General features: G+C 36.4%; 1 protein-coding gene across 1 annotated transcript; it reads right to left on the reverse strand.

The window, feature by feature from the left end:
• Window positions 1–1643: 1643 nt before the first annotated feature.
• On the reverse strand, window positions 1644–15175 carry TRAM1 (translocation associated membrane protein 1). Its single transcript, XM_084509881.1, has 11 exons — window positions 14937–15175; window positions 12216–12279; window positions 11537–11658; window positions 11219–11335; window positions 10158–10216; window positions 9612–9696; window positions 7146–7216; window positions 6952–7056; window positions 6223–6366; window positions 5599–5759; window positions 1644–2302 (listed from the first exon to the last, which is right to left on the reverse strand). The coding sequence occupies exons 1-11, from the start codon at window positions 15057–15059 to the stop codon at window positions 2229–2231; spliced, it is 1125 nt and encodes a 374-aa protein (XP_084366007.1). The 5' UTR covers window positions 15060–15175; the 3' UTR covers window positions 1644–2228.
• Window positions 15176–15183: the final 8 nt, after the last annotated feature.

The raw sequence follows: 15183 nt of genomic DNA on the forward strand, positions 1-15183 counted from the left end.
AGTTCTTTTTGTAAAGTTCAAAGGCCAAGAACATCCATAAGGCCAACAGGAGACAAAAAGCAATGTCAATATTAACAGGCAGGAATATACTCTTCTGAAGTTTTTGGAAGAGAACCTTAAGTTTACATTTCAAGACTCCTGTGGCAAAGAATGAGCTTTACAGGAAACAGTTTGCCTCAGGGAAACAACCACCAGACTCCAATGTCTCAAAGAGCTCAAGAAGTACCTTAAAAGCTCTCTTCACAATTTGTTCCTCCACCCCTTATGATTTTGACAGCACCAAGACAAACAGATTATCACAAACAAACTGATTTAGAGTCAAAGTACCAGACAAGAACTTTAAATATTTGCCCCTTTTGGCTTAAGGTACAACTTGAGAGAGCAAGGCACAGAATCTATGAAGGTCTTTGTTAGAAATATCAGACATGAAACATGATTTTGTGCAGTATTTAATGTATGCCATTCCCCCAACATTTCTGAATTCCAATTTTCCAGTTTCATGGTCAGATCGGATAGACTCACAGTTGTGCTACTTGAGTTTTATTTCTGCAGATCAATACATGATATAACTACTTCTACTGAAGCAGACTGGGTGTATTGCAGGGCATGCTGCCCCAGAGCTCTCAAGTTAAGCAAGTCCAATTCTGTCAAGTCCACTTCAGGAGCTGTGAAGCAAGCACTCAAGAACTGTGACTTAAATTAGCTGACACATGTAATAAATTATACTGTAGTAACTCTAAATAGCACTATATGATTGAAGAATGGATAGTTACATGTAGTCAAGATTTTGTACTAGAAATGTTTATTCTGTATAGTAAGCAACCAAACTGTATAAGATACAGAATGCAGATTTATTATTTTTTGGGGTATAAACTAAACTATAGTAACAGTTTTAATTAAACTATTTTATTTATCAGGTTGATTGCTTATAATTACTCCTACTCAATCAATAAGCAGTCTAATACTTGGGTTAACTTGAAAGCCTGATTTAGCAACTTCTTAAGACTGAATAAAAATCTTTAACTCGTTCCCAAGTTGAATTACTCCCATTACAAAAGGATACAGAGGAAAAACATTAACTGCATATTAAACTGGAAAATCAACTGGACAAGGCTTCACATTTAATACCATTATGAAAGACAGATAACGGAAAAAATCTTAAATTAAGATTTTTCCAGCTGTAGCAAAGGGCACAATAAACCAGTTTTAAGAAGTTGTAGCTTTTAAATATTCTTTCATAAAAATATATATAGGAGAAATCAAACTATTTCCTAACAGAGGTAAAACAAAGCAAAGCAGTTAGAATAAAGGAATGTTTGTCAAAACTTGATCCATTTATCTAACAAATTCCCTCTTCACAGAGCATTAAATGCCTCCTAGAACAAGCACAACGACACACTGTAAGAACCTCCACCCTCTAAAATCAGAAAGACAAGTTTTCAAAGAAGGTCCAACGCACACCAATTCTCCAAGATATGTACACTTTTAAAAGCACAGACGGGAGTTAACAGTGCTACTCAAATGAACACTTTCAATGACATGCACTTTCCCTTCTAATTTTCAAGTGCTAAAGCTGTATCTCAGAAAGGTTTTTTGTTCCTTTAAGGATATTTCTAACCAACAAGCAATAAGACTCTGCAACATTTCCAATTAGTTCAGTTTTGTTTTAATGATATGGGGCAGTTCTTAGAGCAGACATTGTGTAGCCAATAACTACAAAATAAAAAGGTTTACTGATGTGGTCTTAGAATTCCAATTTGAATTGTGAATTTGAATCAAGGTAATTAACCAAAAAGCTAGAATATCTGCAAATGCACACTAAGTTTTCACTTGATTTTGCAATACTTCTTGAAGAACTTGGAAAAAGTGAAGTTGGTAAACAGTATATATCACCAATATTACAAAAACTGGAAAGAAATAATACATTGCATCAGTGATCCTCATTAAGTGAAGTTATCATCACAGTAAGTGTTTAAAAAAGTGTCAATGTTATTTAAAAAGTGTTGTGACCCCCCCACCCCCCCCAAAGTGTTTGTAGACAGATAAAGATAAACCTTTTTTTCTTAGTCAAAATGGCTTTTAAAAAAAGTTTCACAAAACAATAGCAATAATCAAAAAACATGATTTGTATTTTCTTTAATCTATAACATCTCTAGTGCTGAAGGGCCATCCATGTAAAAAGCAGATTCTTTGGGGACATTAGTCAATTAACTTAATAAAACCCAGTTTTACGAGGATTTATCCTTCCTGCTGCGAGGCGAGTCTGCTCCATTTGAGGTCACTGTTCCATTTATTCCATTTTCTAAAAAATAATAAAAATATAATATGTATTTTTCAAGTAGAATAAGACACTTTATTATTACATTTTAGTAGGCCCTACACAAACAATGTTAACTTCTTTTCTGATGCGTCTTATTTGTTACATCTCAACTTTTATGATGCAATAGTACAATGAAGCTTTTACGAAGTTCAGAATTTAAAGTTTACTATGAAAACTGAAGGTCCAGTTTCCTGACATGACAAATATTGAAATGTTTGCATTATATTGCATCTAAACTGAAAATCAAGATTAGCTGTAGTATTTTAGAAGGTATTTTCTTACAAAGAGAAATATTCAACCTGTAGATGAGACGATCCTATGTAGTTTTGGGATCATACAGTATATACAGTTCCCAGGTATAAGTCTCAACCATTTTCCCACCTGTTTTATTAATATTTGATAAAACTGCACTGTTTAACTTACCTTTACAAGCTTTTTTTATATGTAGGAAAACTGTGTATGTGTATATATGTATAAATAAGAGTTTAATTAATCCTATACTTTAAAAAACATAGAAATCATTTATGTTCTGAAGAAAATATTTGAATAGTTAGACTTGAGAGAAGTATGGAAAGACTTCAAGCACAAGACTGGACACCCATGTAAGAACACAATGGAAGAACCTGTTACCAGCGGTAGCTCTCATATTTCAATCCAAATTCTCGACCTAAAAGGTCTTAACAGTTTTAGTACGTGCAGATACCATGTTGTTGAGTATTTCATAGCAAACATTTGCACTAAAACAATGACCCAACATCTACAGATACATCACACACACAACAGAGTAAAACAGAGCAACATGATACCACTGTGAATTAAAGTATCCTCTTTATTTAATGTCACCACGACCCATGGAAGCACAGCTGTTGCCTGACAGTAACCAAATTTACAGAACAGATCTGAAGAGCAGAAGTGCACAGTCAGCTCTACTGCCTGCTGCTTACATCAGGCTCTGATCATTCAGCATCATTCTGATTTCAAGCAATTGCTGTACCTGTCCATACAAATGACTGGTTAAATTCACATTTTCCATATCCAGGTGTGTTGCAGATCACAACACAAAAACAACTGCTGGCGTTCCTTCTTCCCTCCTTCCCTCACTACACCCAATACTCCCATTTATGCAAACAAGCAACTAAACAAAAGTAATGAAAAATAAAACAAAAATCAGAAACATATATTAAGAAAGAGACTGGTCACAGGTCTACTTAGTCCTACAGGAACAGTTCAAGTCTGCTTAACTTTATTTGGTTGTAAATGACACCACCTGACACCACCCTTGTAAGTTTATGTCTTCAGATTCCTATCAAAAAGTTGGGGTTATTCTTGATTTACAAAGCTTACAAATGATAAGCTAGACCCAAGCCAGCCAACTGATATTGCATTTCTTTAAAGAGATAAGTAAAAAGTAAAGTAAAAATAAAGAACAAAAATATTTATTTTGGGGTTCCCCTGGGTATCCCACATACATGATCAGAATTTTTCTGCTGTCACTTCTTGATTTTGGCACAGTCCAAAAGCAAGATAGTCTGTGCCCTGTATCCCAAAATCTATCTAGCCAGCCAGATAGAGAAAAAGACTGCTTTAAACACACCTTCATTGACTATATTACTTCTCAGAAACACCAGTTTGCTGCATCCTATTCAAGTGTTCTGAACAAATAACGTTACAGGGATCTTCAGATTAGAAGAATCTGAAACACCTTTGAGATTTTAAAGTTCTTTTTTTTCTTTGCATTTAAAATTAGCTGCAAAAATTCCTCAGTCTTTAAGACAGTTTTAGCTCAATTATGTTGAGAATTAAACCACAAATCAAATTAAATGTTTTTTTTTCCTATTCATTTACCTCTTTCAAGTCTCTACTCAAGTTGAGTGAAAAACAGCAAATTTGCCAAATTACATGAATGAAAGTTTCATTTTCAAGATGTTTAAAAGCTGTATTTTTAACTCACTGATTAAAATGCTATTTACGTTTACATTTTATGGATATTTCTATTTAACTTTTTAAATGAGTTCCACAAAAAAAAAAAAGTAAGACGTAACAAACATTAAGCTCAGATTCAGTGTGACAACTACACAGTAAAATAGGCTCACTCAATAAAAAGGGAAAGTCCAACCATGTTTTTCTACTGCTATCATATAAACATTTTCAAAATCTACACAACCAAACCAAGACCAAACAAAAAAAACAAAAAAAATCACTGTCACCTGAAGTACTTTTATGTTAGCATTGGGCAGTAAAAGGAAAAAAACTACAACAACAATCACCAAGTCGTGCTAATAAAAACGATCAAAAAAACCTCCAGAAATACGCTATTATGCACGTGATTTTAATATAAAGAAAAACTTATACATGTAGGTTGAAAATTTACCTATGATCATAAATCTCAGTATGTATAACTGTTTTTATACACTAAGTTCTACGTATCAAAAAAGTGGAACAGGTTGGCAACAAACGATCATGGGTAAAAAGTTTTTGTGGTGACTCAGTTTCAAAAAAGCGCAGAAACTATTCAAGCTAACATTTAACTAAAGAGAAATTTAACAGCATAACAGAAACATTTATTTATTTACTTAAAGAGAATACATAATTTTCCTTTGAGGAAACTAGGCAGACTATTTGTCTTTCTTGCCCTCTTCATAAGAGGAATTTGACATAATCGAAAGGTCAAACCAAGAGCCATTAATACAAAGGTTTAAAGTAGTAAGCAGTTATTACCTTCCTTTTTTTTTTTTTTTTTTTTTTTTTTTTTTTTTTTTTTTTAAAAAAAAAGGCATAATATTTTTATTTTTAGTAAAGACAGTCAAGCATAAGCTTATTTGCTGGATCATCAAACCACCTTCCCCTAAAACCTGAGTTTAGTGGCACTAAAAAACTTACTTGAAACTCATTGCAAGAAAAATTTAGAAGTATATGATTAATGAGAACATCTAAAAATGTGTCTGTTCCCTTTTTATAACTGAACAAAACATAAGCATGACACATTTTGCACAAGTAATAAAATTAGATCTTATAAAATCCAATCCTGCATTAACTGAAGAAATAGTAATTCTTTCATTCAGTTAATTAGAAGAGAAAACCAAACCTTTTATTACAGATGACTCACGTTCATATTTTCTTAAATAGAAAAGAATTTTCACTAATACTGTTTTATAACTGACTCGTCTCACCTGAGAGCTAAACATAAAAAGTTTAAGCAACTATATCAAAAAGGGCTCTCTGTTACTTAAAGTTGTTTTTTGAGAAGTCAAAGCAACAAGAAACCTGAAAATACCAACCTCTTTCTTTTCTGGAGGTCTTTCCTTTAGCCGTTACAAACTTCTTTTTCACTGTCTGAGGCTGGGAAGAAGAATGTTCTCTCCATCTCCGAAGCTGGAAATTAATGAACTTCCACATCATAAATGCTTGAGCCATGCAGATGGAGGCCAGCACACTGATTCTAGGGGAAGGAAAAGAAAAAAAAAGACAAAAATCACCAGATATAAAAGTTTATCAATATGTTCATCTTGTTCAAAGTGGAAAGAAAAGTAGAATAGTGCCTCACACAGTTTTTTAGATGTCAGAAACAGCTTATTTTACTCAGGTTCCACAAATGCATTAGAGTGATTCTTTCTGGATTACGCATAAGTAAATGTTCTTACATTGGCCATGTAATTTTTATTTGTATTTAATTCATTAGAAGGACAGATGATTGATTATACTTATAGATTTCTCACCTGTAGAGTGTAAATTATTCACTTTATTGTTACTTTACAAGTTTGTTACTGAAGCTACTATTGATCCCATTAGGTGCAAGAAAACACTTAATCATTCAGTACTAGCATGAATACCACACAGTTTATATTGTGTATTTAACACAGGTTTATAGCTCATGCTTAAGAACCATTCCAAGTTTACTGTACCTAACAGCCAGGATGTTAAAGTTTCCAGTACTGAAATTCAGCTGTTGATCTTCTGCTCTTGCCAGTCCAAAGCCAAAAGTGAGGACTGAAAGAATCAAGGTGAGAAGCCTTCCCAAAACAAAAAGAACTGCCCACAGTGAAAATCTACAAAGAAAAATATCACAAACACTATTAGAATTCTCTGTTCACACCACCACAAGGACTAACAATGCAAATATTTATTCTTAACTATGTGAATTCATCTGAGAACTTGATTAAATTCATTATTTTGTTCTTACCCTAAACTAATGTTGATTTCCAGTACTCAAAGACAAAAAGAAAATCCCAGCCTAGCGATTTTTTCCTATGAGCCAGAACTATGTTCTGAAAATTATTTTCAACTCAACAGAAAGTGTCTGTCATTGCTACTAGAATGTAAGCATGTTCCTACAAAACTGATTGCATTAGCAACTTATGCTGTTGCCTTCCCTATGAGAGCTGTACATGAAAACGTTTTTTTTTTTTTTTTTTAAATAGTGTGAGACTTGATTTTCGTTTATACAGCTACTAACATTTACTTGTATAGGTGAATAAGTGAAAAAAAAGAACAACGGTGCTTTAAAGACGTGAATACTAAAATGAGTTTGGAGAACTGTGGCTTCTAAGGAAATACTGAATGAATTTCCTTGTAATTTTGGCTTCTGGTTAAGTTAAATGCATGAGGCTCGTGAGACGGAAATGACCACTTACCCTTTCTGGTATCTTTCATCACTGAAGTAGAAAAGACGGGATATGTGGAAAAGAAATTCAACGAAGTAATGCAATACCAGAAGAACAAGTCCAAGATGGGTCAGACTACAAAAGCAAATAGAACAAGCATTCAAACATTTTGTTAGACGTTTAAGACAGTGATTGAAGACTGCAAAACTCTACAACTGACTTACTTTAGGAGATAGGCTCCAGCAATATGAAAGAGATAAAGTCCAATGTATACAATCTGGCGAAAGATATCCTCCTATTAACAAGAAAAGAAGTAATTATACATGATGTCATACATTATTTTACAATGTTATACGTTACTACAGAATATTTCCTAGTCTTGGAAATTATTTTTGTCTTCCCAGCTACCTTGATGTGGCCTGTTCTGACACTGAATTACTCAGCCTAGATCTTCTAATTACACACATGACTTACCACGTGTTATTGGTAAGCAAGCACTATCTCACATACATTATGTGAGAAGATGCATGAAGAAGATGCTTTTTAGAATGGCAATTTTTTCTTTGATATTACTTATCTGAATTTGTACTAGTTATTACAATACTTCATTAGTATGTATTATTGTATCTTCAGAAAACTTTCTTCAGTTCTACGTGTTTTTGCTCAGATTCTATCAGATCACTACAGGAATAAAATGAACCAAAATGAAGAAGTTTACAGGTGTTGACATCTGTTTTAAAAAATTCAAGATTTTAGCCAACCTCATTCAGTCACGTGCTTCATAGAAGCGAAGTAATAAAGAGGAAGAAACATGAAAGAAAACAAACAAACAGTGTATGGAAAGCAAAAGGTACCACCTGTGAACAGAAGAATCACTGCAGTGGAATATTATTGTGACCTAGTGTTTCTCTTGAAATGGTATGTAGAGTTGTATGCATTTGTGCTCAAGAAATCCCTATTTTTCTGAAAGATTCCCTAAGCTTCAAGTAAGGGGCTTCAGTTTTGTAAATTAAAAATACAAAATTAATCTTGTAAGATCTGTGTTATGTTCGCAGTACTCCACCTCAAAACCAACAAAAGCTCAGAATGAAATGCTCACTTGTGACAACACCTAACAACACACGTACAGAGGTACAGAGAAAACAGATGAAAACCTTTAAACTATCAAAAAAAAAAAAAAAAAAAGTTGTATCAGGCCAATCAAGAGTAGTCAGTACAAATACTCAGGTTCTCCAAGCACTACTAGTACAAGCCTTTTGCATTCTATTTTCAGAACCAAGGCAACACTTAAATAGCCCATGCTGCCTGCTTAAACAATTGTCAAGAGACTTATGGCCTACTGGAAAAATGCAGGTGGGTCTCCACTACCATACAGAAAGCTGAGTTGAGAACCCTTTTTTCACGCTTTTTATGTTAATAGATGACTAACCTAAGTAAAAAAAGCCAATTCTTTCAAGAGAAAAAATACGGCAGAGATGCCAAGATAGGTGAGGTTACAGTGTGATGAAAGAAATATCAACGATGAACTTGATAAAATAAATGAACCATTACCCTTAAAATAAATCAACCATTACTCTTAAAACTAAATGATATAGGCTAAAATTCTAAGCAGTGACCCAACAAAACACTACTGTGGAATATACAGCATTTTTGACAGCTTTCTTAAAGTTACATTAAAAGCAAAAACAGAAAAGCAACCAACATTTGGATATTAATTCAAATTGTACAGTTGTAACTAGCACAACAGGGGAGCGTTAGCTGAAGTGTCTGTAAAACATCAGTGTTTATACTGCTTGTGAACAGTATGAAAAAAAGCACCTCATTACTATTTTCCCAAGTCTGCTCTAGGCTCTTAAACAAAGACCTATAGTTATATAACACGTATGTTTCATTTTCTTGAAAAAAAGCAGAACTCTGACAGCAGAGACTCAGTCTAGTCACAGAGCAACAAGAGAAGAGTTTAAAAAGGAAACTGTGCATACAAAATGAGCCTGAGGAAAGAACATGCAAAGAGACTACTTAAATTGGTCAAGGTAGGTAAAAGATGTGCTACAAAAACCTGCAGGAAACTCAGTGTTAACAGTTGAATTCTGAGAAACCCAAGAGAGAAAACTCTCAGGTGGCAAGGGTGCTGTAAAAATCCACCATCAAAAAACTCAATACAAAACTATCTAAAAATTCTGCTGAGGACAGTGGTATTTATAACAAATCCTGGTGTTTAATGTTGTTTGGATTTACCAAATTATTCGCTGCTTATTTTCATCACCTGTATTGTGATTCGTGAAGCAATTCTGTATTTCAAGGAGATTATTCAGACAATTAATTACAAGAATCTTGAAAAGAGATTGAAAAAAAAAAAACAAAAACCTCTGATTTTTTTTTCCTCAAAGGAAAATTCAAACTCTTATAGTAGATGAAGTAGACCAGTAATTTGTATTTACACAACAGATACACTGTGTGATATAATATGATTATACTGCATTTAGAAATACAGGATTTAGTTGAGAAGTCATCAGCATTCTCACATAAACATCTGGGCACCCAAAATGCCAGTAAGAAAAAACTTAAGTACACTGATAAGAACACGGTACGAAATGTAGCACATTGCTCTGGAAGTCCAAAAGAAATGCATCATTCCACTGCCAGAGTTGCTTTGTTTGGCATTCTTTCCATTTACATTTTGTACTTACTTTTTTGGTTTTCTGGAAGTACAATTCTGGAAAAGCATGAAACCAGTATGCCAACTGTAAGATGTAGAAAAACTTCATTTGAAACCTGCACAATATAGCAAGAATTGAGGAATATTACTTTTTATTAATGAACTTAAAATGTTTCAGAAACTTCATTGTGAACACATTTAATCAGTCCCTAAAAAAAGAAAAATAGAAAAAAGAAAACAAAGAAAAATATTTGTTGCCAGCAAACTCAATTCTCAGCAGCATTTCTAAATACCAAATAATAAAAATGATACAAATAAAACTCACAAAAATGTAATTCCTTAAATTACTTGCAAAAACGTAAATTCCTTAAAGCATACAGAAAGATGACTCTATATTCTATAAATTAAAGGAGAATAAAGTTTCTCCACCAATGCAAAAAAAAACCAAAACATCAGTGAGTTATAAACTACTAGTTTAGATTATTTACTCTACACAAATTGTATATGACATACTCTGAGTTTAAAATGCCAACACCCCTCTCCTCCCCCCAACAATCCTTTAAGGAAGAAGCCTTACGGAATCAGAGTGTGTGGGTAGTCCCTCCACAGAGAGGTTGGATCTGATATATAGTTCTCCTAAAACAAACAAACAAAATGAAAACTCTTGAAGTTACCCAGTGTTGTTACTTCCTAGTCAGAAATAACGACTGCACATAAATACACGTATTTACTTAATGTGTACACATACAATTATTGAGACACCTACACATAAGTAAAAGATTGATGTATTACCCCCAAAAAATACAAACAACAATTAAAAAAAAAAAAAAAGAACACACAAAAATGTATTACCTTAAAAGAAAAAAAAAAAGGCAACAAAACAAATCAAGTTCCCACTGAAGACGAAAAGAGTCCTTATGAGACAGAGGTCATTTCAGCATCATTACAGCTGCAAGTCTTCCCTTATAAACTGCTGACAAGCTATGAACATAACTAAGGGGTGTAAACTTTATTTAAGACATGTTATGTTACATTTTTTTTTTCCAAAAATTTTAAATTTCTATTATCATTAGATAGTTCCGCACTAAAGAACAGGCTACTACTACCAGGGAAAAATAATTTAGGAGCCTACAATAAATCAAATACTTCTCAGTAAGTGTCCAGGCATGTGGGAACAAAAGATGGCTTACCCCTCTTTTTTTTTTTCTGAGGGAAGAAATGCTCTACAGCTGGGGATAAGCTCATACATGTGCAACTGCTAGGCAAAGGGCATGTCATCTGAAAGCACACGCTCACTTAAGCCTACAGCAACCTGTCCATATACCCATTCCATAGGCTGCCAAAATACTATATATGATGCTTTTTTTAAACATTTATTTTACAATAATGAGACAGCATTATTTTTTTAGAAGTTATGCTTTCCTTTATTCATTTGACAGTAAATCCAATTAACTGAGACTAAGCAGAAGTCAAGCTCTCCGAATTTTTACTTATACTACCACTACCCCAGAATTCTGAAACCTGTCCCTGCTTTAATATTAAAACCAGCTAAAACCATGAGCTGAAAAGTTATTTATCATTATAAGAAAGTGAACTTGTGTTTGTGTTATGAGATTTCAAACAATGAAACATACTTACAGAGACGAGAATACTTGTGCCCCAAACACAGGAGAAAAGGTAGAATGCACTAAGTTGCCCAGACTCATTGAACTTGCTATGCTTTGTTTTTGAAAAGTGCATTTTCCTGTTAATTTTCTGCAATGAAAATCCATTGTTATTTACATGCTCTAGCACTTAGCATTTAAGTGTTAACTGCATTAGAATGTCTAAAAGTTTCAATGCATTGTCTTACCACTTTAATGCTTTAACGCACAAATTTACTTTTAAGTTAGTCATAAAGTCTAATTAAAAACCTGACAATTATCTTGATGAAAGGAATTAATATTTTGTACTTACATCCAATACGTACTCCTGAATAATAGCATGTATGATTATTGCTACAAGCATGTAAAAGAAAATTGTAGCCAAGTCTTTGATACCATAATGATACAGAGAGATTGTTTCTGAAGATTGTTCTTCTAAAAGACAGAAACAGAGTTAACTGTTAGACAATGATACAGTTTAATTGCTACCAAGTTTGTTTCTTAAAGTAAAACCTTTCAGACAGAAGTCATTTGCCATCAACTGAACAAATACAATTCAGATTAAACTGCCATCATGAGCTAGGTCACTAGAATCTATTTACAATTCTCTTCATCAAATCACAAACTAAACCTGATTCTGGAAGAATGCAATATAAAGATGAGAACTTAAGTGCACTTAGGAAGCTTACCCAAATGCATTGAAAGCAAAATATAAAGTTATGTTAAACTATCACCTTTCCATTGATTAGCAAAAAAAATATTATAATCTGCAAAATCAGAATTAGAATTAACATGAACTTATCTACTAGCCTGACTGGGTTTTAGTATTAAGGATGAATCCAACAGAAAAGATACATCTTACCTAACATGATTAATTAAAAGTTTTACTTAACCTCTATTCAAAGTTAGTAATTCATCTTACTGTCAATTTAGAAAATACAGCACACTAACAAGAACACTGTCTCGTGAATAAACACCTGCAAGACACATACCTGTGGCAGGAATGGTAACATTATACTGAAGTGTAACAAAAATGACAGCTGCTTTTGCTGTAATCTGAAAAAGAAAAAACAGAAGTGCTGTAAAAATCTCATTAAAATAAGTTATATTAAAGTTATATTAAACTGAAAACTGGTTTTGGTACCCTTCCCCAGGGGTCCCCTCCTAAGAAAATGATCAGCTCACATTATCAAGCCATTTCATTTGACTTTCTAACAATAGAAGAGACTGCATGATCTCTACAGATCTGTTTACAGAAATAATTTCAAAATTTCTGCTTACAAATAGTATTTTCTATCTTAAAGTTATAGCACACACGACAATTCTTTATCCAGTGCATATTATTCTTTATCCAGTGCATATTATTACATTAACAGCATGTACGATGTCCTGTAATTCCTAGACCACAATGTGTGCAGCAATGGATGAGAATAAACTTCATTTAAAATTACTTTTTAATTTGACAAATTTTGAGGGTTAATATCATATTCCTAAACATGTAAGTTATTTGAAAAATGTGAACAATGAAGAAAAGGCATATAGGAAAGAGAACTGTGCTAGCTGCGTGCCAACTCACTACAACTAGCACTTGACCCTGGAGATCCCTTGGCAAAGAAAAATAAAAAGAACAAATACAATTTAGCAGTAGTTATACCACCCCTTTATGAGGGACAGCAAGAAAAATCAGAGTGAATGGAAGAGGAAGGGGAAATATGTTTGTTCTGAAGTCTTCCTTGGGCAGGGGTATGGCATCATAAAAACACACACAAAAAAACAAAAACAAAACAAAACAAAACAAAACAAAACAAAACAAAACAAAAAAAAACAATAGCAGCAGTTTGTATCTGTCAGTAATCGTGAATTAATGTTTGTGTTTTTGACATCTTTGGTGAATCCCAACCAAGAGCACGAATCAACACAACAGAGCAGGAAATATTACCATGCTTTACAATGTTCATGATCTGATCTGTTTCCCACTGGTATAAAAATGTAGCATCATCCCTGCTTCATCTCAAGGATTAATAAAAAACATCTCTAAGATTCTTGGAAGGATGCCTTGGTATCTGAAGATAATCATTAGATTACTACCAGCAATTACCATCATTTAAAATATATTTTTTTCATCTTTTAAACTAGCACTTTGTAAACAAGCAGTAGATTTTCTGGGAATCCTTTAATACATTGTGGAGCGTTCACTTCGTGTAACTTCAGGGAACCTAACTAGTTTGCCTTCGTTAGCTGCCTAGGGCTTCCTATACATCAAGGGAGCTTCCAGAGGACAATCCAAAACATTAGTCAATTCTCAACTGCCCTTTGAAGGCTCTGTCAACCACTCCAAGTCCTAATTCTGTTAGTCAAATCATTAGAAGTACCTTACCATACCAACACTAACCAAACCAGGTGATTTCCAAGACCTATATCAAAGCATTTCAGAAATTAAAGCAATCTTTTCAAGCCACACCACAGCTGTACCGGCAAAGGCATATGGCTCTGCTATGCTGGGGTAGAAAACATCCTCAAGTGAAAACCTCAGCATATCCAACCCACTCAACACTTCCAGAGCTACCATTAACGCAGTAAATACAGTAACCCAAAAGTATACATGAATGGTATTGGGTTAGTCCACGTCTTTAACCTCAGACCCCACAAACCACCAAATAAGGGCTGTCTGCGGTGACTTTTGATAGCAAACCCAAACATAATGGCTTTCTTGGTGTGCCTTGTTTTTTCTTTTCCATATGTTGTTATTTTTACTCAACTCCACTTTAGGGCCGAGCAGCATCAAAGGCCGAATAGAATTACTCTGAAAACCATCCCCATGGCAAAAAAAAACACCCACAACCCTTCAACAAATGTCTTTTGGTGTATCAAGTGAACAGAAACGGATGCGTGGTCCTGTGACAGGCCACCCCTGGCAACATCTGGGCAACCACACAGGCAAATTCCCTTGCGGGGTCTCTCTCGAGGAAGGCCTAAAAAAAGAGTCGGTGTGGATCAGAAGCTAATTTCGAGGGGGTTTATTCATTTATTGATGTATTTATTTATTTATTTTAAACCAAGTTTCGTGGAGGCGGGGCCACCGTCCCGCCAGCCCCAGCTCCCCCCCCCCCCAGCCACCTCTCTCGGCGCTGGGTCGGCCCCGTCAGGCGGCGCGCGGCCCCGCGGCTCGGTGGGGGGGCGGTAAGCCACGTGTGCGCGCCCCGTACGTACACGTCACCGCTCCTGCGGGATTGGCGGGAGGGGTGCCGCAAGGCCTCACGGGAGCTGTAGTTCCGGCGGGGCCCGTTGGGGCAGCGCACACAAAGAGCGCGATGGGGCCGCAGCGGCAGGGCCTCGCCCCCCCCACCCCCCCTCCCCTCCCCGCTCCCTCCACCCCCTTCTCCCGCTTCCCCCCCCCCCCACCCTCCCTCCCCGGGCCGAGCGCGGCCGCGCACCGCGCACCCCTCCCCCGGCCCAGTGCCACGTCGCCCCGCCGCCGCCACGGAGGGACCGAGCGGAGCCGGGGCACGGCCGAGGCGGGCGGAGGGGGGCGTTCCCGGGGATGGCGCCCGGCCGAGCTCCGGGCTCCGCGCTCCGCACACGGCGGGGGCCGGGGGCGAGGCAGCCCCCCCGGGGGGTGTCCCGGCGGCTCCCGCAGGGCGTGCGCTCGGCGGGCAGACGGCAGCCGCGCTGCCCCGCGCCTCCCCTCCTCGCCTCGCCTCGCCTCGGCTCACCTCGAACATGAGCCCCAGCAGGAAGATCATGGCCATGCAGGACACGATGTCGGCGTGGTTCTGCACGACGAACTCGTGGCTCAGCACCGGCGGGTTCTTGTTGCTCTTCTTGCGGATCGCCATGGCGGGCCGGCAGCCGGGCTCCGCCGCCTCCCCGCTGCCAGCGCAGCTCCTCTCGCCGCGGCCAGGAAGAGGCGGAGGGGGGGGGGGGGAGGAAGGGGGAAGGAGGAGGAGGAGGAGGAGGCGG

The sequence above is a fragment of the Aythya ferina genome (assembly GCF_964211825.1).
Source record: "Aythya ferina genome assembly, chromosome: 2".
NCBI classification, from domain to species: Eukaryota; Metazoa; Chordata; class Aves; order Anseriformes; family Anatidae; genus Aythya; species Aythya ferina.